Source organism: Nesoenas mayeri (assembly GCF_963082525.1).
Source record: "Nesoenas mayeri genome assembly, chromosome: 10".
NCBI lineage: Eukaryota > Metazoa > Chordata > Aves > Columbiformes > Columbidae > Nesoenas > Nesoenas mayeri.
The window spans coordinates 7,957,481-7,981,933 of NC_137560.1; the positions used below are offsets into that span (position 1 = coordinate 7,957,481).

The following is a 24,453-nucleotide window of genomic DNA, read 5'->3' on the forward strand; positions in this document are numbered from 1 at the left end:
TCATACTGTAAGAATTCCCCTGTGTTAGCTGAGGCAAAGGTAGCGTTATGGCTCTTTCAGTAAACGAGTTTTTTGAAAGAACATGTGATTTATCTTCTTTCTGTGGTCTTTATTCCCCAAAGGATACAACTGCTGAGCATTTGTGCAGAATGCACATCGTTCCTGGTCTGCATTTGTTAGAAGACATGATAAAAGCCAAGACTGTGTGGACCTTGTCTGGACATCAGCTAACATTTGATAGCCCGGTAAGGGATCTCCTGAAGTCCTGGGCTGGTGCTTTCATGTAGGACAGACTGAAGCTTGAGTGTAGTTTTCTTGGTGCACTTTCTTAACCAGAAAACCTTTTTTCTCTAATCAACCTGCCTGCAATCAGAACAACAAGCTCCTTTGTGGAGTCCAGAGCAAGGCAATTTAAGACCAGACACCCCAAGCAAACACTTTTTCTGTCTTGCAGACAACCAGTTAGCCAGAATCTGACTGGTGAATGATCTTTCTTTGGTCTGCATATATATTCTGGAGAAGAGACCTTTTTCCTACACCTTTAGCAGCTACAGTATCCTTGCGGCTGACATGGAAGATGCACCAAAGTCTCTTTTCAGACCAAATGCTTCTCCCTGGAGATTGTGTGCTTGGGTGTGACCACATGCTGAATATTTTCTCTTCCAGTTTCCCTTTTCTTCTCTTTCTGTTTTGTTTTTCTTAGTTGTCCTAGCAAAGAGATTTTCATCATTATGTTCTGATATGGAGTGGGGTTTTTTTTCCCTTTTCCCTTTTTAAATTGACTCATATTTTCCAACATCCACTGTTCTCTCTCCATCCTGCGCTTTTCCTGCTTGCATGCTCCCAGCTGACTAAGGGAGAGCCGTATGTTTCCTCTCTGAGGATCCAGCCTTGGCCTCGAGGTCTAGGTCGTAATACATGCACCCTGCATGCTTCAAAAGGACAAAGCACTATTTGGAGCTGGGGAATCTGAACTGAGCTTGTGGACGCTCCTTTTAAATTTCTTTCCTGTTTGTTTACTCAGGAGTCCTTTGATCTGGGAAGTCTACCCTCCCCTTCCTTTGTGTCAGCCAGAATCCTCAGTGATGTGGACTAAAGTTCAGGACAGGGAGGAGCAGTTCAAGAAGTGCATGCGGTGAAATGAAAAGCATGGGGAAGTTGTGCTTGCCCTAACTTTGATTATAGCTGCAGCACCAATACCTTGATGCTTAGTTTGTAGGTTACCCTTGGAACATCTCCCTGTACTCAACTTCAATGAATGGTTGTACACAATATGGAAGGACCAGATATGTACCTTACAATTCAGTGAACCTGTCTCGTTTACCTTTGCTATGAAGACTCCTTATTGGCATTATGAGCCAATAAAGGTTGCAATCAAAGTTGTAGTTTCAGGATTGTCTCCAAATTCTGTACTGCCCTGTGCAGGAGGCACCGTGCCTCTCTCCTTGTCCTTGGCAGACTGATGCAGCAGCTGCTTGGTGGTCACTGCACCCTTTAGTGATCCAGAGCTGGGATCAAGCATTGTTCACACTCAGACAAACTCTAGAGCTGACTGTTCCAGAGTAGGTCTTTTTTCTGTAATAAAAGTACCCTTCAGGGTCAAAATATTACCCAAACTCAAGTAGAGGTGGGATGTTTGTTTTACACACAAGCCACCCCTTAAATTTACTTTTTCCAGAGTAACTCTGGTTGTGCTTTGACCTTGCTGATCCATAGGCAGAGAGCACTGAAGGGAACAGTGATTTGTAGATCTATCATGATAAAACACGTATGCCACAAGAAAATAACTTTTTTTTATTGTCCAGACGTTTCGATATCAAGACCTGCCAGGGGAACTCTACACTGTTTTGCAGTCGAACTTACCAGCAGTGAATGGCATCATACATATAGTTAACACCCTAAGGAGAAAAACCAGCATGGACAACCTCAGAAACTCACAGGTACACAGACATTCGGATTTCTTCTGTTTCATGGCATAGCAGAATGAATGCTTTAAAAAATCTATTTTTGTCATTAAATGTCCAAATCAGAGAGGCTTTTTTAAAGAGAAAAGGCTATTTATTTTGTTTTCAACTCCTGATAAGGCCTATTAGGCATTATTACATCAGCATGTAATTAAAATTAGCTAATAGCATTGCATAAATGGACCTCACAGTGATGCTTTTACAGTGCTGGAATGAGTAAAGTTCTGCTTTCAGGAGTAAGATCACTCCGTAGCAAATGAACTCTTTTTCAGTTGCATCTTACAGAAGGTGTATCTTACAGGATAAACATTGAAAAAACATTGTTCTCCTAAAAATCAAATGGAGATTTTGTTTACTTGGTTTGTACTGCATTTTTAAATGATAATGTAAAAGTTTTCTTTGCATTAAAAATATGTAAAATGGGGACAAATATTAATTAGACTTCTGCATTTTGAAGTCATGTGTTGAATTTAAGACCCTGGGTAAGGGTTTCGGGTTCAAGATCTGCCAAGCACTTCTCCCTGTTAGCTGGGAGAAGTTTTTGCTATAGCTACTACATTGCTATGCCTGAGGATTTTTATATTGTTTCTATATGCAGAAAGCAGGCCCAGTTACCTCCTACCTCCTTGCAAAAAAATTACTCATAGAAAGACACAAGCTCTTGGATTTGTTAGGATTTTATTAGTAGTTTGCACTTACGTTACACCATTGTAATTAGTCTATACAGTCAGACTGTTTAATGTTATGGTTGTATTTTGTGTGTTTAAAGAGCAGCTGGAGTGTTAAGTGTCAGTAGCTCTTCAGCTGAAGTGCCCAGGGAATGGTCTATCAGTTGTACAAGTTCTGGCTGTTCATATGGATTCGATCATGCCCATCACTGATGTTTACATCTGCTGTCACTTAAGATGCTCTCAGTCTTATGACCTGCATGAGGATGTTTTCCAAAAAGGAATGTTTGAGGTCCAGAGGTGAAGCTGTACCTCTCTGGAAGGGTTTGCAGCTGCTCTGGGATGGCAGGACAGTGACAGTGCTCCCTGCAGAGCTTGTCTGTCTCTGGACTCCTTCAGACTTTCCCTTCCCTTGTGATATTGGCTTTGCAATGAAGGCCAGTGATCACGTGAGACATTTTTGACATCAAATCCCTTTGTGCCTGTGTCCATTTGAAATAATGTTCATTGCCTCTGTGTGTTCTGCAGGAAGCACTTTCTGCCAAAAAGCCATGCAGGTTCCTGCAAATAAAGGTCAGACAAGTGCCTTCACAAGCTTTGATGCTTGAAGGGACATTCCTCCTGTTACCTTTGTCTTCATGGGCAATGTGGCAAAAAGGAAGGCATCTGTTTCCTCTGTGTTTTCAGGAATATGCATGTGTATTGTATTTTCTCAGCATTGGGGCTCATTTGCAGGTGGCTCCACTGCCTACCAGCCCAGAACTGATTTTTGTATCTCTCTAGTTTTTTTGTGTCTCTCTAGTTTTAATGACAGTGGGCAGTCGCCTCTTCATTTAATTTAATCTGCAGTTGGGAGTAGGAAGAAAGAAGGGTGCTCAAGTGCATGGTGCCCTGGAAAATCTGGTTTGTTGTGCATGGGAAGGAGTTTGTGCCTAAGGTGCTGCAGGTTCGTCCTTGCTAGGTCAACTGTCCAAAACAGAGGGTTTGAAGACTTTGAGGATGATGGTCTTCTGTAGATCTTTACATGCAAACCACAAACATCAACTGGCCAAAAGTATTGCAGTCTGTGCTCAAAACCTGCTTCAGCCCCAGGTGTTTTTTTCCTCTTTGTAACTTCTTGCAGAAAACCATTGGTCAGATCCTTGCTTCAATGGAGATCTTCAGTCGATTTGAAACCATACTGGAGGTAAGCGTGTGTGTGTCTGCCCCGGGAAGGTGTGGCAGTGCTGCTGTCGCAAATCCTGCTGCTGGTTTTATGGGTATTTTGAGTAACATTTAAATGCAGCTCAGTCATTCGTCTTTTTTTCTGGATGCTTTTTTTCTGTGTCGTTTCTTATTTTGTGTATTTTATAAGCAAATGCAATGGAAGATTGGAGTTTTCACATCTATAGGGGATCTCGCACAAGTGGCAAACGTACATGCCACTTTCCTACCTACCTCCTCGCTTCCCCTTCGCCTCTCTTGAGAGTTTGTTCTCCAAAGCATATTTAGTTCTTGACCACTGTCAGGACAAAGAATGAAGGTTTCATGTCTGTCCATGCCAAGCTAGATTGTAGTTACCTGCTTTTTGGGTGTAGATCTCTAAATAAATGCAGTCCTCAGGATATAAACCCTTAAGGCTGCTGCCCGGGATTCATTTAGTTGGTATTTTTACTAGGGACAGACTGATTTTCCTTTTGCCTCCATTAGAGTCATCAGGATCTGCTCTGACATTGCTCACAACAGTCTTGGTCTGTTTTCAGCTCTTTGGCTGTTGTTGTTTACAAAATTCACTAACTGCAACTGTGATTATAGACTGGATTATCTTTTTTTTCTCCTGAGGCAAAAATACAATTTTAATCTCTGTATATGTATTTGTGTGTTTAAAGCGCAGAGGGAGTATTACCCCGGTACTCCCTTGCTCACATTAGCTGCATTCACACCAGTGGCTTAATCATCCAAGCTGTATTTTTGTGCCATTTATGCCTCTGTCAGATTACATGTCTGTCCTTGGTGTCCAATTGCTTCTTGTATATGTTTGCTTTTCAACAGCTGTCCCTCTAGTGGGTTGCTTAGAGTTTCTTCTCCCTTCCTGTTAGAGACCCCTCACTAACTCATGCTAGATCCACAATGAAATCTTTTATTATTTTTGCAGAATTGCGGCCTGCCTGCAATACTAGATGGACCAGGCCCCTTTACTGTGTTTGTACCCAGCAATGATGCTGTGGACAAGTTGAGAGATGGGCGGCTCATTTATCTTTTCACAGAGGTGAGAGCCTGTAGTGCTTCAAAGCATCCTGAGCTGTGTTGCACTGGGCTGTGCTGGAATGGCTTGTGCAACGTATCTGAGCTGTGTTGCTCTTCCTGGGGACGGCTAAACTGTCTGTTTCTGTAAGGGTTTGGGAGAGAAGTGAATGTGGATGGAACATGCAATGAGAAATATGGATAGCTAGATTGTTTAAATATGATGCTTGGCTTTCTTTCCTCACCCAGGGTATGGGTAGGGAAAGACAAAGTAACTTATTTGCCATGTGAATTCACTGCTATATGCATTGGCATTGTCAATCATTGGTTGAAAGATAATCTCGTTTTTATGCTGTCTTATTTCCCTAGGGCATAAATAAGCTTCAGGAACTTGTGAAACATCATATCTACACTTCAGCAGCGGTAAGGCAGGCAGCTCTAAGTCCAGATAATCAGAGTCTTTTGGGCCAGCATATTATCAACTGTGTTGTTTGGCAGAGGGGTTGGACTGTTGATGACTTCAGCTGCTACTTCTTGGGCTTCCCCTGGAGGAGCAAAGATGTGATTCAGGATCTGATGATGCAAAATGTTTACCATGAAAGTGGTTACCAGAAAGGAGAGCTTGTGCTCTTCCATCACAAATCTCTGAGTTTCCTCCCTAATTGGGTGGCCTTTACAATCAAAATATTATCCAGTAGAATTTGCTGCAGGCAAATTAATTAGGAGTGCACCTTAATTATCAACTCTCCATCCTGCAGTTTCCCTAAAACACTAATAGCAGTAACACAAAATTTACAGCCAAGGAAATAATTGGCCCAAACTCCCTGCTCCTTTTCCTTTCTCCTTGGGCTCCAGCACTGGCTGAAGGTGGAGATGGAGAACAGGTGCGAGTGAGCCTGTGGTCTGAAACGGTACCGCCAATTCTTGCACCAACAGTGCTGTGTACTGCAGTGGCAGGGTAAATAAAATCAATGCAGTGCCTCAACAAGATGCTTTGGTTTATATGATAAACAAGTGAAATGTTCAAGGTTAAACACAAAGCTTGTGGATGGAGTGAATACTCAAGCATTACGGTAAATGGTACAATATCATTCATCAAGAAATGCCAATATTATCCCTATTCTTTACTGAGAAGCAAATGTCAGTCCTTGTGATTTTCCTAATTCCAACAGAGAAAATTAGCAACACTTTGACAAAACAGCAAAAGCTAGTTTTGTCTGCAATTGATGAATAACAACATGGTAACTAGCTGAGCTACTCTTCAAAAACCTGTTGGATGCAAAATTAACAATTGTCTTGGTTCTCAGAACTTCTCAAATCATTAAGTTTCTTGGCACAGTAGCTGCAGTTTACCTGTTTTCTGCCTTTAGAAATAAGCTTATTTATTAAGTCAAAATATGTTTTCTGTTATGCTGCTGGCTGATCTTTCATTGTTTGTTAAATGTGCCTTGGAAAATCCCCAGTCTGACCCTACTTGCAGCTGTATCACTAAGAGACACTATTAGTGAGAATTGATTTCACCTGTGCTGGACTGTTACACAACGAATTAAACCAAGGCTGCTGCCACAGCACTGCTGTGTTTGTGGTATTGCTAACAATTCACACAAAGTCCTGAATTTCCCTCCGATCCGTTGTTTCTGTTTAAGGGATTTTGTGAAATGTAAGCATTAAAGTCCCCTTAATAATGTTTTTTAAGCAGCGGGAATCGTGGAAGGACCTGTAAGGTGTTCCAAAATGACTCTGCGTTTTCATGATGCTGTCCCCTTGTGTTTTTATTTCAGGTGACTGTAGAGAAACTGATAATGATGCCACAAATTGTTACCATGGCAAACCAGATAATCACCATCAACATCAGTGCAGATGTAAGTATTAATCAAAACCCTTTTGGGCAAAACCTCCGGAGGTAGGAGAAAGTCTGGATGTCATTCTGAACAATGTAGTTTCAGCCCATCTCTCCTTCTTCCTCTGCTTATAAAACTAGTCTTAAACGAGGTCATTGAATTAGTTTGCTTCTTATCCAGCCTGTGACTCCACTAAGATGCCTGACCATTTGTGTGGTTGTACTTGATGTTGTGTACCATTTGTTTCCTGCATTGGCTTTACATAGTTTATACAGTCTAACAGGCTAAAATGCAGATAAATTATATGTGTTTCTGCATCAGGGAAGAATTCTGATGGATGAACCAGGGATCCCCTTAAGCATGCGAGACATTGTGGCATCAAACGGTATTATTCATATGTTGGATGGCATCTTCATCCCTCCTTCAATAATTCCCATTTTGCCTCACAGATGCAATGAAGAGCAACATAAAATTGTGATGGTAAGTCAGCTTCTCCTATTCTCAGGCTAGCAGTTGTTGTAGACCCCACACTCACCTGCAAGGACAAAAGCAACCTGTCCAAGTTGCATTTGGGAAATGTGTTCTCTCTGAGAGGTCCCCCAATGTGAACTTGAGCAGTATCAGCCCTGCCAGTGTTTCTAGCACTTGGCACCCCTTTGCTGGCAATCAACAAATCTTCCCTGTAGGTTGTTTTTCCCTTGCACCCGCAAGTACCTTTGCCTTTTCATGAGGCCTTATATGATCTTCACACCATAGTTGCAAAATCAGCTGACAATGCTTTATTTCCATCGCTATCACCATTGGTGTCCTGTAGTCTGGATGGGAAGCAGTCATTCAGTAGCAGGAGCTACAAATGCTGTGCCATATTCTCGCCTGGACAGTTGTGTGTACCTTATTTTAGGTGTTTGCTCCACAATTTGATCATTGGTAGGTTACTGAAGAAAGAAGATGAGGCTCTGAAAAGGCAAGAGGTACCTGATTTGGAGAGACACAGTTAATCCCAAGTGGCCAGAGGGTCCACACAACTTGCTGGTTTAGTGAGGCCGGCTGCATGGATGCCCAAAGTGTTTTGCAGCAGAGCTGCCTGACTAGGGACTGACAGACCCACAGGCTGGAGACAGACCCCATCTTGCAGTCAGGTGCAAGCATCTCCTGAGACAAAGGAGTCGTTTTATTTAGGTGATAAACTTACCCCATTCCAGAGTGTGGAAACTCTCTCCTAGGAATGTTTCTGATATATGTTGTGATGTTTTGGATATATATTGGGAGCAGTAAGCAGCTCTGTAACATTCTTGTAATGGAAAATGGGTTTCTTTGAGAAGATTAAGTTTTCCCTTCTTGTTTTTTTAACAGGGCTCTTGTGTGGATTGTGAGGCCCTCAACAACAGCATTTGCCCACCTGGCAGCAGAGAAATGGTAAATATTTGTGGTTATTTTGCTAGTTTCTTCTTTGCATGATGACTTACAGCCATACTGATAGACAGTTTCTCGCCCAAGCCACTTTCAATTAGAGAGCAGGGAATGGCAACAAGTAGAGAAGCTTGTTAGAGGAAATGTACTCATCACATATCCATGCTGTGTGATCCCAGACTGCCACCCACTAACTGTTCTGTGCTATTTCTTATTCTGAAGGCTGTTTGCTGAATCAGTGAAGAGAGCTGGGAGACCGTCTGGGCTAAATAAAATGCCAGACTTGCAGCTTTTAGCACTTCTGCTCTGGCTCAGGCAGAGCTTTCCTGCTTGTGTTCTGAGTGTGCCAGCCCCTCTAGACTGCCAGAACCAAGCTTAATCCCTCTAGTACCATCCAGTGCTACCACTGCCTATATTATGGCCAGAGAATCACAACAAGCTTTGTGCACTGCAGAGGATGAGAAACCATTTGTTCTTGACCTGTGCTCCCTGTTGATTCAGAGATGAGCAGAACTAGCTGAAGGTGGAGTAAGGAGGAGGAGGAGGCTGGGTGCTGGTGTTTGAGTTATCCCATGCTGAGTTTAGCAGAACAGCAAGCTCCAGGAAATCCTCATGTGAAGGCCAGGCCCAAGATGTTGTTTGTGAAAGTCAGAGAGGTGTTCACCACTGTTAACTGTTGGGTGTCTTCTGAGCGGTCTGACTTGCAGGAGAAATTGCTGATGTGGTCTCGGCATGAATGTCTGAAGTAGAGTTCTGCAAAACAACTAGTTGCTCATTTTCCTCTCTGGTTGAGGCAGGTGAGGCCAGCATCATCTGACGCCCAGTTCTACCCCTGTCTAACTCCATGACAGGTCACTGAGCGTTGTTCCAAAATTATTTGCAGTCCTTTCCCATCTCACTCTCTCTGTCACACCTCCCTCTTTTCCCTCCCTCTCTCTCTCATTCTCTCTTATTCCCCTTCTTCCCCTCTCTGCTGCTGCCTCCCTGCTCTCCTGCCTCTTTCCTTCCCTCTTTCTTACCCTCTATTTCTCCTCCCTCTGCCCTTTTCTCCCCCTTGTCTCCTCTCGCCCCCGGTCCTCGCCATCTCTCCCTACCCTCTCCCCCTACTCTTACTCTCCCCGTTATCATAGACATTATTATCAGAACAAAAGGGCAGCACCTTGGCTCAGACTTGAGGACTCCTGGGAGCAAGAGGAAGCTGCTGTGTTCCTTCTTTCTTGACAAGGCATGCCATGACAGTATCTTGTTCACCTTGGCTCCTCTGTGAACTTCCTCAGCTCAGAGATAGACACAGTTGCTCCCTGCAGCAAAAAAGAGTGGGGAGGAGGGTTACAGTGCTGACGACTTGTTTTGTTCATGCAGGAACCAATGCTATTTCCAAAAGAATGTGTCTTCATCCATGATCCACAAGGCCTGAATGTCCTGAAGAAGGGGTGCGCCAGGTACTGCAATCAAACCGTCATGGTGAGTGTGATGGAAGACATCATTCCCTTTGAAAGGAGCTCAGTGTTGCTCTTCCTTGTTCATCAAGAAGAGCTCTGACTCCTTGAACTGAGGCAGGGCTGGATGGGAGCGAGAAGAAAGCTGTCCTGTGCAAAGGGCTGTCCCCAGGACCGTCACGTGAATGGGCTGCCCGCTTTCTCTGTGGCAAACACAGAGGAAACATAGGGCACCAACCTGCTGTGAATGTGAATGTTAGAAAGCAGCTCAGTTAAACCCAAGTACAACAAATAAATAAAATAAAGCACACTAGTTGTGACCAGCCAAGCTGGAGGAAGCCTTGAGTCAAATGTTGCAGTGTCAGCTGTGGCATGTTTTCTCTGAGAGTGCACTGGTTTTAGTGTGTCTCCCTAAGGAAGCTGAGCACAGAGAAAGTGCCATAAACTGTGAAGTGATTGCATCCTGTTTATAGAAAATTGTCAGATGGTTTGGGAAAGTTGCTCTTAGTGAGCTTATGGATCTCACGTTTGTTTGGACCTCCTGAGTTCTCACTGTGCCAAACTGCACGGAATGATTTGTGGTTGTGTCATTAAATGCTGCTGTTTGTCTTGTGATTGTTCTCCCATTGGTCAGTTGTGACAAGGCCTGTGGTCCAGAACTGCTACATCCCTCCAAAGGAACGCAGTCCTCAGCATGGATATAGTAGGAGTGAGTGGGCCAGCACTATTAAAGAAATAAAAGCTCGTAGAAAACAGGGACTGTATTAGTTGAAGTCAGAGAGGGAGCAGGAAATAATGATTTATTCTGAGAAAAATAGGCTGTAAGCAGAAAGATATTGTTGAAAAATAATCTAAGTGCAGGAGCTCCTACAAACACAGAAACCAAATGAGACAGGTTATTTCAGTCCTTGATAAGGAGGACCAGGATTTCAGAATTGTGAGGGCAAGACTACTCCTGGCAATTCTTATTAAGTCACGTTATACTTTACCAATTTTTATTTTGTTTCAGAGACCTGGATGCTGCAAAGGATTCTTTGGTCCAGACTGCATGCCATGCCCCGGGGGATATTCCAATCCATGCTATGGCCGGGGAAATGTAAGCATGAAAGTTCCTGCTGTTCCAATGAGAAGCTGAGACAGGGTGGTTAAAGAGTGTAGTTGTCAATAAGTACAATTCAGAATTTGTGCTCCAGGGCTAAGCCCACATCAGTGGCAGCAGAAGATCAAGGGAGAATGGCATATGCTCATCAGTGGGTTTTCTGTCTTGAGCTCTAATGTGCATCATGTCATGGCTGCTGGGGACAGCTCTGGCTATGCAGGATTTTGTATTACAGCCACCACCCTTCAAAGTATTTTTTTACTGCAAGTATCAAAGTGCCTTTGATAGATATGAATGCCTTGGCTTTGCCTGGGTTCCCTGAGTTTCAGTCACTGTGGTTTTCTTTTTGTTTTCCTTCCAGTGCAGTGATGGCATACAAGGGAATGGCAACTGTCACTGCTTTGAAGGTTTCAAAGGAACAGCCTGCCACATCTGTTCAAACCCAAACAAGCACGGCGAGAACTGTGATGAAGGTCGGTAATTCTGATGGAGAGACTAGAGGAAAATGTAAGGCAAGGATATAGTGCAGATTTGTGTATCCTGGATTCCTTTCTGGCAAGACCAGTGTCATGAAAGAAGTGACAGAAATGTCATCATGGGTGTCCTTTTAAACAACAGTGGAGACAACATGGCTGATATAACAGCAGTGATGAGGGTCTTCGAAACACTGGCCAAATTTAGGTGTGGGGCTTTGATTTAGATCTCTTCTGCTAGGAAAAGAAAAGACATTTTCCTTTCCTAGTTGAGAAGAACCTTGAGCTTGATAGCCTAAATTTGAGCCTGTCCTTAGAGCCTATAAAAAATATGGGCCTAGGCAGTCAGAGGATCTGTTCTATGGCCAGGTTTTGAGGTATGACAGATGGCTCTAAGCAGACATCCCTCTGTGAGAAATAATTGGGATGATATTTGGCATCACAAGAGGTTGTGAAGGAAAGTTGGGAATCTACAAAATGCCATCACTGTGGTGGATTCTAGACTTTCTGCAGTTACTGATCTTACTCCATGTACTTGACAGATTGTGGCTGTGTCCATGGTGTCTGTGACAACAGGCCTGGCAGTGGTGGTGTATGTCAGTCCTGGTCCTGTAAGGAAGGCTATACTGGGAAATTCTGTGACCAGACCTCCAAGAACTGTGGCCCGAGCGGGCTGTCCCAGTACTGCCACCAGAACGCTGTCTGCAGCCTCAACGACACAGCAAGGTCAGTCTTTCTGGCATATACATTCAAGTGGGCACATGGTCATTGTACAGGCACACAGCAGCTGTGAGGCTGCCAGCACTTTAATTGTGTATGTATCTCTGCGTATTTGGTGCACAGGATTGTTTGAGTAATGCAGCCAGCCTTCTAGAAAGCAAATAAAGGTTCTTGCTTGCTTGAGAGGCTCAAACTGCCTTTTTGCTCTCTGCTGGCTTTCAGATGGCCTGCTCTATCTGTGTCCCTTTTGTGCCTATACTTTCAAGGTGCATCTGCGTGGATGGATACGAAGGTGATGGGTTTTTCTGCCAGCCCATTGACCTGTGCAGTCAGCCAGAACGAGGAGGCTGTTCGCAGAATGTAAGTGGGGTCAGATTGTTGAAGTGTAGAGAAGCAGCTCCTATCAATCAGAGCAGGGATCCAGGACTCCTGGAACTGTTACACATCTTGTGTGATAACTTTCCCTGTCTGTGACATGGGGTACAGTAACAGATACCATGACAGTCATCATAAAGGTGTCAATCATTTGGGTTGGTGCCAAAATGCGACACTCCAGTGACAGTTTGGCTGGTTTGCACCAAATATTTTGGCAGCTATAGAGATTAGCTGTACAGATAATTTTTGGTTTCTATTGATTTTCCCCTCAAGCTCTTCTAACATCTGTTAGTTTCTCTATTTTTCTCTGTTCAGGCTGTAGCTTACCTATGAGCTCCAACTCATATTTCTAGTAACAATCAACACTACATTATTATCCTTAGTAAAAACCTGTGGTGCTTTATGATGGAAATGACTGGCAAATGGTCAGACCTCATCGTAATTTAGACCCCTCAGTGAGAGGAACACACTGGTCCATGTAGAAGGAAGTAGGATGGCACTGGATAGGTGATCTGCCCTCCATCATTGATTCCACACCACACGTCCAGGCAGGAGATTGTGCTTCTCCTCTTCAAGGAATATTTCATCTGTAATGGAAGAACTGTACAGGATGGTAGAGAATACTCCGGGAGTTCTGAGCCACCATAGAAACAAGTGTCTGCCTCTCTGAAAACACTAAATGTTTCCAGAATCACTTTATTATGAAGTTGTCTAGGACTTTTCCGGAGAAGATGCATCCACCCCCCAGTGCTGCTATCAGAATTGGTCATTCGGAAACTCTCCAGAATCTGATGGAGATTTGTTGCTGTATTTGCAACACACTCCCTCCCTTCTTCTGCTGAGTGTCATTCTTTTTCTCTTCCTTCTCCCGGAGGCCGTGTGCACCAGTACAGGCCCTGGTACCGCCACCTGCCAGTGCAACACGGGCTGGACTGGGGACGGGAAGGCCTGTGTGGCTATAGACAACTGCATGCTGGCGAGCAGAGGGAACTGTCACATCAACGCCGACTGCGTTTATATTGGTCCTGGCCAGGTATGATCAATGCCAAGCAGTCTGATGGTGAACTTAACATTTCCTCATGTACTTTGAGATGTCCTGGGATCACCAGAGCTAGAGATTTGGCTGGACAGCAGCAAAGCCTGCTTGTCTGCTGCCAGAAACAGTGGCTGCAGCTAAAACCACATAGTGTGCTTGCATTTAGTGAGATCCACTGATATGTTAGAGGCTGCTGCTCTACTCTGAAGCTTCCGTGCAGCAAAGGGAAGAGACTACACTCCAGAATATGGCTCGGCATAAGGCATCAGTTGCTGTGTCCTCCTTGTTCCCAGATCACAGCGTCGTCTCTGGCCAATGCTAAAATCTACAGAAAAGCATGTGGAGCTGTTCAGATAGTCTGTAGAGGGAGCTGGGCTGGCAGTTGGGCATTTTGACATAGAGGAGGGCTCACAGAAGTGGCTACTCAGGATGCTGCTTCTCAAGGTGCTTCTCTCCAATGAGCCAGAGGAGCATTGGACAATGTCCTGACAAAGGTGTCACATCTTTAGCAGATTTTAGCAAGGTGTGATGTGTAAGTGCTGTCCTAGCTATCTTGAAAGCAGGAAGATTTGAAATTAACCCCTCCTCTCTTTCTACCATTCACTAAGTCTTTGTCATTCCCTGAAAAGCTGGAAATAAAGATGGAAATCATCATCTTTGAGTGGCTCCCCAAGCCAAACAACACAAAGGATTAATGTGCTTGAGTAATCAGGCAGCGTGTGTGCTGTGGTAGAGGATGATGCCCTGCTAAATAAATATCTCCACAATTCCAGGTCTTGAGGGATGAGGAAGAAAACTTGGGAAAATAATTTATTAAGAATAGGTTTTGCTGCCTTAGGCCTTTTTTGGGTAGCAAATGGGGACACTCTGATAGCTCTATAAAATTGAAATGTCTCTTTCTTGCAGAGCAAGTGTGTCTGCAAGAGGGGTTATGCTGGTGATGGCCACAACTGTGATGCAATCAACCCATGCCTCATGGACAACGGTGGCTGCCATGACTTGGTGAGTAACTAAACCACTGGCATGGCAGTGGAGGTTCCTCTGCTCCCTGACAGAGGTTTTTCAGCCGTGGCATTGAAAGAATTGCAAGGATTTACGTTCCACCATCTTATTGGCATGCTACTGAGGTATTATAAAGGTTTAGTCCCTGATTTACCCAGATGGATCCTCTGATTTTTGTGAGTTCACATAATCAAAGCCATCACCTAGGCTTTGCTGCATGAGGTATCATTTCAGTGCCACCATAAAGGCAACAGGAGGAAGGTGCTTCTGTGTGGTCCTCTAGCCCACACCATGGGAGTTCAGAACTCAATTCCTAGATAGCTGTAACAGTACATAATTCATGTTTGCTCTCAAATTTCTTCTTTCTTTGTGTTTGCAGGCTACGTGTGTACACCTTGGAGGAGGAGAGAGATCTTGCACTTGCCCTCAAGGCTACATGGGGGATGGCATGACATGCTATGGGGACATTCTAAAAGTGAGTTAAAAGTAAATGTCTGAAGTCTTCTTGATATTGGAGAAAAATGGCTCTGCTCTTACCTTCCTTTTCCATGTTACCTGAGTTGACTCCTTCTCCCAGCACCAGCCTGACAGCACGTGTGCCTGCCCAAGGCCACAGAAACAGAACTGATGCCAAGGCCAATGTGTTTGTGAAACCATTGGCAATAATTTCTAAGTTGTTATTGACAGATTTGTTATTGCAAAGGGCTCCTTTCCCCTAGCTGGGTCCCCCAGCACTGCAGGGGTTAACCCTTCTGTTGTTTCTATTTGGAAGGAGCTGGCCAGGAGTTCCCACTTTGCAGGATTCTATGACTGGCTTAAGGTAAGAACAGCCATGGGATGCCTGCAGGGGTAAGTTTATAGAAATAAAGTCTCTGTGAACGCTGCTGCTAGAGAAAGAGTAACTCTATTTATCTTTTTCATTAGAGAAAAACAAAACAATAGTAAAGGTGAAATTGTTACAAAGGAGGCGTGTAGAAACGCCCTGGATTTTGTGAAAGAGTGAGGATACTGAGTGTGTTTTGGGGGGCTTGGGTCTATGTTACACTTAATTTTGTGGTTATATCATCTATAACTCCTGGCCATCATAAAATAGCACAGAAGGGAAAGAAAAAGGGGTAGCATTATAATAGCTATGTTTCAGAAGAGCATGCTTTGAGAAGTTAGACTGCATGTTAGTTCCTTTTCTTGTTACTGCTTCCTGGTCTCTGGTGTGGCAATAGCAGAGGCACTTTGTGGACTGCAGCAAGTCTGTGGAAGCATGCTATGATGTACGGCATCTAATGGAGCTTTAGCTTACCTGTCCTGCTGCATACAGTGCCTTTGCCAGGAATAATCTTGATCCTTCCCCCAAAACTGATGTTGAAGCTTCAGGAAGGGTTTATGGATATGCTTGAATGGGTTTGAAGATTAATTGAAATATGAAAGTAGGGCTTAAAGCAGCAGGTTTTCCCTTGGGAAACAAGTGACAACTGTTTTGGCTAAACCATCTGTGGCCTTCATTGATTGCCAACAGCATTTACCTGCCATGCACAGGAAACCCTGCTGCGCTGCTGGAGCATATACAGGAGATGACTGTTGATTATATTTTGTGGTATGGAAGTGGTGCTGGCATGTCTTATTTGTTCATTTTTGTGCTTTGGACAACAGAAGTCTCTCTTCAGCATCCCAGCAGGAATGAATGTCACTGTCCTGGTGCCATCGGAGGCAGCTATCAAAAACTTGAGCAAGACTGAGAAAGATTTCTGGTTGACCACCTACATGCTGCCATTTTTAGTCAGGTACGAGGAGACTCCTGCCTTTGCTTTATATTGCCAAACAACAGTAATGAAGCCATGAGCTGGATTTCTGCTTGTACAGGTTCAATGAGGAGTTATCTTGAGATAAATATAGGAGCAAGATTAAATATCTATCAGGCATTTAAAACATAGCAGACTGCAGACTATGGGAAGTGGCTTACTTTTCATATATTTGCAAAGAGAGATTTTCCCTCTCATGTAGGTGCAGATGGCATCAGGGCAAGTAATTCCCTCCATCATTCTCTCTCCCTGCTCAACTGCTTCATGTGAGAGACATGAATGTTGGGTGGTATGATCTTACCTCTCTGTTATTACAAACAATGGCCAAATCTTTTCTTTCTTCTCTACCTGCCTTTGTTCCCTTCAGGGCTCACTTTATTGAAGGCATCTTCAGTGGTGAAAAGCTCAAGAAGTACGACAGGCCAGAATTACCCACACTCAACCCACGGACCAGATGGCAGATAAACACCAGGAACGGCGTAAGGGTTTCTTACATAATGTGCATGTACCAGTATCAAATTAAACTGCTCAAGAGCTGCTGTATCCAGTGGAGAGCCTGGATGAGACCCTGTTGCCCTCAAACTCAGACATCTTTCAAAAATTGTACCCTGTGCAATTCATGCACAACCTTCAATGAACTATATATTTGTTTTGAACTTGCTTGTCAATTTCTAATCCTTTTGCTGCTTCCTCTGATACTTTTGCAGGTATTAAACATCCAGAATGCGAGTATAGTTGTCAGTGACATCCCTGCCAGCAATGGCATTATTCACATCCTCAGTCAGGTATGTTGGTACATGTGATACTGGGAAATGCTGCAGTGGTAGCAGCAGGCTTGTGTTGCAGCGTCTGTGATGGGACCAAGGAGAAATACATGTCTGGACAGTTAGGAAGAGATATGATGGCAAAAATATATTTGGTTGTCACAAGGTCCTGACAGATGTTTCCTGTGCAGCAGTGTTTAATGTTTAAAATATCTGTTTCTGGGGCAAGCAGGAGGGGAGTTCCTCTTCTCTTGACTGACCGAAGAAGAGTTAAGGCTATTGCAGAATTGTGTAAAATGAGGCCGTTCCTAATTGCCTTTCTTGCAAGCAGAGCAGGAGTCTAATGTGATTTCCCCCAGAGTCCATTGCCCAGTCTTGTTTATGAACTCACTTTTTCCACAGGTTTTGTTGCCACCTTCAGGAGATGTCCCACCAAGTCCTCCAGGTCTGCAGAAACAGCTGGAGACAGTTGCCTCATTCAGCATATTCGGGGACTTGCTACAGGTAAGCAGTTGACATGAGCACTGTTGTGGTTGACAGAACTGTCTTTTGAGCAAATGCCCAACTTACCCCCTATTGGTGGGTCAAAATTTGGACCGCCTGGTGATAAAAGATAGACCAATAGTTTCCTTCCATTCCAGAGTGTTCTTCTAGGAAAGCTCTTTTGAGCAACAAAGGATTACATACTTGCAGTGAGGTCTCTGCGTCATTGGCGTGTTATTACAGTGGAAGGCAACCTGTCTACTGCAGGCTCTCTCCTGCTTGTACAGGGCAGGGAAACCTGAAGGAAGAGGAAGTTTAGTTCATAATCGAGAAGCCCAGGAGGAGGAACAAGCAATTAGACATGTGTGGAAGTTGTATATCCCGTTTTCAAGCATTTCCTCTAGCGCTCTTGCCTTTGTAATTGATTTCATGTGTGGTTTTTTTTCTAATGAGTACAAGTGTAATTGCTAATGCTACTGTTTGGACATTTTTTAGCAATACCAGCTCATTGGAAAAATTGAGTCCTCTGAAAAATATACAGTTTTTGTTCCTGGAAATAATTCCATTGAGGAGTACTGCCATGCTGCCAATGTGACACAGTTGGTAAGCTGACTGCTTGCTTACAGTTTGAATATGTATTGCAGTAATTGCAGGGACATGTACACTATCAGATCATAAACTTGAGTTCAGTTGATTTGAGCATGGAGAGGAGAAGCACATCTGATGCTAAACGCTAGGAGAAATGTGGCAGAAAGAAATGAGAGGGTTTCCTGAGGTGTTGCAATGGGATCTGAAAAGAATATTTGGACTCTAAGTTCAAATTTCCGAGTAGATCTGAATGTGGATAGATGGCACAACACGTTCCCCTTTCTGTCTGGCTGTGGCATGTTTGTGGCAACTCTGAACCTTTTGAAAGGTTTATGACTTCGTCCAGTAACAGAGTCATCAGCTGTGATCAGTCATCTCTGATAGGGAGTTACTAAGCTCTGTGAGCTTAATTAGCTGTCACAGATTGCTTAGGAACTCTTTTCATGCCATAGCTCTGACTGAATTGGAGTCTAAGATGTGGGTTTTTTTGCGGCTTTAGGACAACGAGACAGTGCAATACCATGTCATACTGGGAGAGAAGCTCTTACCTGCGGACTTGAGAAGTGGAATCCATAAGAACAGCATGTTAGGGCTCTCCTACTGGCTAATGTTTTATCAGAACAGCACCCAGGTAAGCAGGGAAGACTCCTGCCATTTGAGGACCTGGCTAGACCTATCATTTTCTAAGGCTGATGGCTGCATACACCCATGACTCTTTTGGATGCCCTTAGAGTTTAACTGCTGGGACTGTGTGACAGCTGTTCAGCAATCCATGAAAAAGGAGTTGAAGGTTATTATCTCAGCTGTTTCCTTTTCTTTTGCAGAAGTTTGTCAATAATATTCCTTTGGATGGAAAATTTATGGAGACAAAGAACGGCATGCTGATTGGGGTTTCACAGGTCCTTCAGATACAGAAGAATCGTTGCACTGCCAATACCACCACCATACAAAGGGTAATGATGATTACCAAGGACACCTTTTCACAGGGTTTCTCCACCTACTGAACCAAACTGATGAATAGCAGAAGACCTACGGTGTCTCTTCCACGTGGATGAGACAGTAGTTTGTGGTCTGACCCCAGATGGGCCTCATGTGAGATGGGACATGATGGAGACTGGCACCTCCTAACCTCAGACTCTATTTCTAATGCAGCAGATCTGCAGCTCTTGTGCACATCACACTGAGTTCAGGGTGCAGGGACTCGTAGATACTCAGATGTGGAAGGAGAATCCAGCCAGGTTCTTGTATGCCATGACCACAAGCTTCCCTAGGAACTGCTGTGATCTACCTGGGAGTCCTGGCCAAAATCCAGTCTGTATGCACCTTGTGGCTCTTGGCCATCTGAAGATCGCAGGGTCAGACTGAGGCAAGCCAGCCTTGCTACAGATCAGGAAAAAAGCATTTTACAGCCTTGCGTGAAGGAACTCCAGGCCTGCAGAAAGCTCTGCCACAGCTAAGAAACTCAGGAGAGCTGTACCATGGGTTCTCTTCGGGTTTCTTCTGTGGGACTGCAGAAGTAAGACCTTGTGTGAAGTCTTTGTTAGCAGACCTAAGGGTCACGCATTATGATTTTTCTTCTTTTGTTGTCTTGAGCCATGGAGATAAATACATCTTTGTCCCAGCCAGCAGCCTGTACAGCACCATTTGTTATCCAAGATTAGTGTCTTGGTGTGACATGGGTAGGGGGCACACATGTGACTTGTCCTCTTCTCTGTGCTCTAGTCAAAATGCGGCAAGTGTGACAAGGGGATCAAGTGTCCTCCTGGAGCTGTTCTTGTGGTGAGTCTTTGATTCATGTGACATCTCACAGAGTGTTTGCAGATAGTGCTTTGATGTCCTTTTTTTGCTCTGTGTTTGTCACCTTGATACCTGAAAAAGTGCGGCCTTGAGTCCTCTGTGGTTCATTCACCAGCAACGTTTGTTAGAGAAAACAGGTTTATGCAAGAAAAAAGCAAAAGTGGACCATGAAGCTCCTCACAGGGCTGACACCAGGCTTCACCTGAGTTTCAGGAGTCCTTTAGAGTATGCAGTGTGGAGAATTTTTCCTTTTAGGGGGGAAAAAAGACGTATCTTTTCTGATCTTTTGCTCTTATGACATTATCATCAAGGAAAGCCAGTTTAGGGGTGCCAACAGCAATTTCCAGGCTGTTGATTTATTCAAACAGATGAGATGGTTGTGCCTGTAGCTTGTTTGTGAGTGCGTGACAAATGTTTCCAGAGAGGAAAACAACTAAACATTGAATCTCCATACTGGCTATGAATTACTTAGTAGCCACATCTGGCTTCTTAACCTTCATTACTCTCTGCTAAAAATTTTCCAATTAGTTTTTCTCGGTATTCACACTGACATGTATACTATGGATTTGGCAGGTAGCAAAATAGACTGTGTGTGGTGACCTCACATCTGGGATGCCTCACTGCTCTCAGCTGTGGGAAGTCCAAATTTTTAGGGCTGTTTCCTGTAGGATAAAAAGCACTATTCCTCTGTTAGTCAAGAGCACTGCCACACGCACCAAAATGTACAATCTGTTTGACTAAATATTATTATATCTTCTATCTGCATCAATGTTAATTGTATCTGCAGGAATCGCCAGGCAGCAAGAATCTTGCTCGCTGTGAATTACGTTCTGGGGATTCAGGAATACTTGGCTGCCATTTCACCTGTGCAAAAGTTTCTCTGGTAAGAAAAACATTTGCCTTGGATTCATTTTCACAACAGCAAGATGGATATTAGAAATACAGCCTGTGCTGAAGTCCTGGCTGCATTTGTGCCATTGCGTAGCTGAGACTGGGCTCGTCTGGGAGTCGCCCTCCATCCTAGAGATAGAAGGCACTGGAGAAAAAAACAGCCTGCGGAAATGTCTGCACGTTGATGGATTGTGGCCTGCTGCTTTGGTATTGTTGCTTTGGGGTTTGCCCTGCAGAGGAAGAGAAGGAGCTGAATGTTTGTAGCCTGGTTTCCTAAGGAAATGAGGCATGATTGATGGTATTTTGCTTGTGCATGTGCCTTCCCAAATGACTGATGACTAATTGGAGCCAAACCAAAGTGAGGACCAGGTGGTCTCACAGCTATTATGGCCCCTACCAGTTTTGTGAAAACATGTGGTTGAGAGAAAATGCTTGAAGAGGAAATGGTAGAAGAAAGACTTGTGTGACTTTGAGCTCTTATATTGGTATTGAAGCATCTCCCTGGAATGTGGGAGTGGGAGACTGAGAAGAGGGAGAAGGAGCTGGATGCACAGCACTCACATGCAGAGCCTCGGTCAGAACCTATACCTCACTGGGCACTTCTGCATCCCTTTGTTAGACAGTGTTTTTCTCCAAATGTACTGTCCAGCTTGGTCCCATCATGGTTTCCTCCCTCCATGCATAGATGCAGAAAGAAGTGAGAGCAGTTAAATTAGGCTTCTGAACCAGACCGCCTTCTGGCAGAGCCTCTCTCTGCCCAACAGAGCGTCTAACTGGTGAGACACGCTAGGGACACGGGCAGCTGGATGGGCACAGGACTGAACACTTGCATTACTCACCAAATGACCGGTGTTACTCAAGGGCAGTGTGGACCTTTACGTGAAGTGCTGAAGAGCACCCCATTTTAGGGGGTTCACTCCATCCTACCTGCACACATCTGACCCTTCTATGTGCTGTCAGAAATTACAGCTATCACATAATCAAAGGAATAGAGTAGCTTCAACAATAAAGCTGTACCTTGTCTGCACTGCACAAGATGGCTCACCCCAACTTCTTCTTGTTGGTCCTCCAGAGGTCCATCTGCTGCCCCGGCTACTACGGACACATGTGTGAGATGTGCCCAGGGAAGCCAGGCCAGTGGTGCTCCGGGAACGGGGAATGCCAGGACGGTATGGAGGGCAGCGGGGAGTGCCGATGCCTGGAGGGTTTCCACGGCACTGCCTGTGAGATGTGTGAAGTGGGCCGGTATGGAGCTGACTGCAAATCAGGTGAGGCTGATGGCTGTTGCAGCTTGTCTTTTACCATCCTGCTTGCACGGGGAGAAAAGTGGCCATGTCTCACCTCTTTGGAGGGCAAATGGGAGGGAAGAAGTATCCTGAGGCTTCTGAGACGGGCGAAGAGCTACAGGCCACCGAGAGAGGGACAACGGGAATGAGCACTTGGGGTCAGCCGGAGAATGGCCTCAGTTTTCATCCTCAAACCAAGGCATGACTGGCTGCACTGTGCCAGTTGTCCTGCTGCCACCCAGACTACAGAAAATAGAGGTGGGTGGGCTGTTCTGGGGTATTTGGCCCGGTAGAGAGGCAACAAGAGCTGATACTCCTGTGACATTTTCTTTATGTCAGTTTGATGCGTTGGATTAGGAACAGAGCAGCCAGTGAACTGGCAGCAAGACTCTGCTTGCAAGACCTGGTTGGTTTAACAATGATAAGTGTTCATATTTTCCCTGCAGAATGTGCCTGTGACAATGGCATATGCAACGATGGGCTGCAAGGGGACGGGAGCTGCAAGTGTTTCCCAGGGTGGAAGGGTCCTACCTGCCGAGAACGTACGTGAGTGTGAGGGGGCTTATGGTGTAACGTTGCCTTTTTGGCAGAGAAATCTGTGTGATCCTCTTCAGCTGCCAGAGCAGTTCTGTGTTAGCTGAGCAAGGTGACCACAGTCACATGTACTTTGCATTCCCAAAAGTGCATCAGACTGTGCTAGCTCATTCCTGCACACAAGCTGCATTTGCAGTGTGACTTCCCTAACAGCACACGAGCCCTTGGGTAAAATTCATATATAGAAAAGCATATCCCCTGCTTCCATCTCCACTGGGATTTGAAACACCTCAGGAACACCCCTTTGCCATGGAAGCTCCGAGCCAGATCGGGCTGACTATGACCCCTGTTACTCACCGAGGAAGGTGGCAAGGCCTGATTTGAAGCCTCCAAAGGGCCTCAGTGTGTCTGCTGAGTTGCTTTTTCTGCTCACAGATCCATTGATTTAGGTGAGCTCAGGCCATGGTCTGAAGTTCTCAATAAATCTGTCATGATGTGTCAAAGTAATATGTTCAAGATGGTTGGCTCTGGGATTTGTGATTATGATTACCATTGGGGTGGAAAGGAACCTGAGCTCCTAAATATTTTGGGATTTTAAAGGCTGGCACACAAAGACTGACTTTGTAGTGAAGTCAAATGTTTTGGGGGCATTTAGAAATGGAAACTGAGTGGAGCTGTCCTCTCTAGTGTAAATGTAAAGCATGAAAATGTTCATATTTTTTATTCAAAAGAGGAAAATCAAAATGGCCCTGTATGTCTGGATTAATGAGGTTTCAGTCCTTGTTTCATTCCTAGCAGTGGAGTCCATACAGGTAGGATCAAACTGAACCATTAACTCAGACAGAAAACATCAAATCCACTCCATTGCAAAGTGCCAAAACATAAATCCCATGCGGTTTTCCTGCCACACAGGACAGGAGAGTTGGTATAACTGCTGGTGTGTCCCATCATCAGTCAAGGCACCACAAGTGTGGCAGTGAGTCTGTTTGCAGAGATCTTTATTCTAGATGGCAGAAATGGCCCCAACAATTGCTAAATTGAAAATGCCAAGTCACGTTTGTGTTCTCTCTTGCAGTAATCAAGATTGACTTATGCAATAACACTTGCCATCAAATGGCCAAGTAAGTACAGACAAAGGGCTGGGTCATTCTGAGAAAGCCATGTGTGTTTGTATGTGTTTTACATAGGGGCGATTCTGTGTTTAGGGCTTTGCAGGGCCTGGGAGAAGATGCCTACTCATTAAAGATGCATAAATGTCAGTTCCATTCTGGGAACTCTCTTTGGTGCTAAGCTGCATCCAGTTTCCCCAATTATTTTGTCTATCTGAGCATAAATTCTTTCCAAATTCATCCTTCATGTGTGGCTGGGAGAAGAGACTTGAAGGTACTCCAAGTCTGGCCTTGTCCATGGAGCAAATCACCCAGCCATGAATAAGCCATGTGTGCCCCTGCCAAGGAATTAGAGTGATTTGCTCTTATGACTCCCTCTTGTTGTCTTCTCCATCCATTACCTGGTCTCCTATTTTGTGGCACCAGGACCCAGCCGTCTCCATTGTACTGTGCAGAAGTACATGGGCTTGGTGACAGTGCACTGTGCGAGGTGTGAACCTGTGCCTGGGTGCCACAGAGTGACTTGGGTATTTGACGCTGTGAAGGAATACACAGCAACTTCAGGCATGTTCCCGCTGTGGTCATTGTGGTCTCTGATTTGTGTATGCCAGACTTGTATAGGGTTTCCCAGTGGCCAAGCAAATCTGGAGGTGACGTCAGTGATTACGGTATCACAGTATCACAGTATGTTTGGGATTGGAAGGGTCCTTAAAAGATCATCTAGTCCAATCCCCCTGCTGGAGCAGGGACGCCCAGGTGAGGTCGCACAGGAACATGTCCAGGCGGGTTTTGAATGTCTCCAGAGTAGGAGACTCCACAACCCCCCTGGGCAGCCTGTTCCAGTGTCTGTCACCCTCACTGAGAAGAAGATTTTTCTCAAATTTAAGTGGAACCTCTTGTGTTCCAGCTTGATCCCATTAGCCCTTGTCCTATCATTGTTTGCCACCGAGAAGAG

General features: G+C 44.6%; 1 protein-coding gene across 1 annotated transcript in view; it reads left to right on the forward strand.

The window, feature by feature from the left end:
• STAB1 (stabilin 1) overlaps positions 1 to 24,453 on the forward strand; it is a gene marked incomplete at its 3' end in the record, with an annotated part of 57,037 nt that overhangs the window by 16,986 nt on the left and 15,598 nt on the right. The window contains exons 12-40 of the mRNA XM_080350582.1: positions 123 to 245; positions 1,806 to 1,940; positions 3,756 to 3,818; positions 4,767 to 4,880; positions 5,225 to 5,278; positions 6,637 to 6,717; positions 7,018 to 7,176; positions 8,050 to 8,112; positions 9,469 to 9,570; positions 10,555 to 10,641; positions 11,006 to 11,117; positions 11,660 to 11,843; positions 12,104 to 12,197; positions 13,087 to 13,245; positions 14,155 to 14,250; positions 14,630 to 14,725; positions 15,023 to 15,070; positions 15,898 to 16,028; positions 16,414 to 16,525; positions 16,754 to 16,831; positions 17,213 to 17,314; positions 17,789 to 17,896; positions 18,381 to 18,512; positions 18,706 to 18,834; positions 19,604 to 19,660; positions 20,466 to 20,561; positions 21,642 to 21,837; positions 22,302 to 22,397; positions 23,465 to 23,510. Of these exons, the coding sequence (XP_080206708.1) occupies positions 123 to 245; positions 1,806 to 1,940; positions 3,756 to 3,818; positions 4,767 to 4,880; positions 5,225 to 5,278; positions 6,637 to 6,717; positions 7,018 to 7,176; positions 8,050 to 8,112; positions 9,469 to 9,570; positions 10,555 to 10,641; positions 11,006 to 11,117; positions 11,660 to 11,843; positions 12,104 to 12,197; positions 13,087 to 13,245; positions 14,155 to 14,250; positions 14,630 to 14,725; positions 15,023 to 15,070; positions 15,898 to 16,028; positions 16,414 to 16,525; positions 16,754 to 16,831; positions 17,213 to 17,314; positions 17,789 to 17,896; positions 18,381 to 18,512; positions 18,706 to 18,834; positions 19,604 to 19,660; positions 20,466 to 20,561; positions 21,642 to 21,837; positions 22,302 to 22,397; positions 23,465 to 23,510 (3,053 nt within the window). The remainder of the gene's footprint in view (positions 1 to 122; positions 246 to 1,805; positions 1,941 to 3,755; positions 3,819 to 4,766; positions 4,881 to 5,224; positions 5,279 to 6,636; positions 6,718 to 7,017; positions 7,177 to 8,049; positions 8,113 to 9,468; positions 9,571 to 10,554; positions 10,642 to 11,005; positions 11,118 to 11,659; positions 11,844 to 12,103; positions 12,198 to 13,086; positions 13,246 to 14,154; positions 14,251 to 14,629; positions 14,726 to 15,022; positions 15,071 to 15,897; positions 16,029 to 16,413; positions 16,526 to 16,753; positions 16,832 to 17,212; positions 17,315 to 17,788; positions 17,897 to 18,380; positions 18,513 to 18,705; positions 18,835 to 19,603; positions 19,661 to 20,465; positions 20,562 to 21,641; positions 21,838 to 22,301; positions 22,398 to 23,464; positions 23,511 to 24,453) is intronic.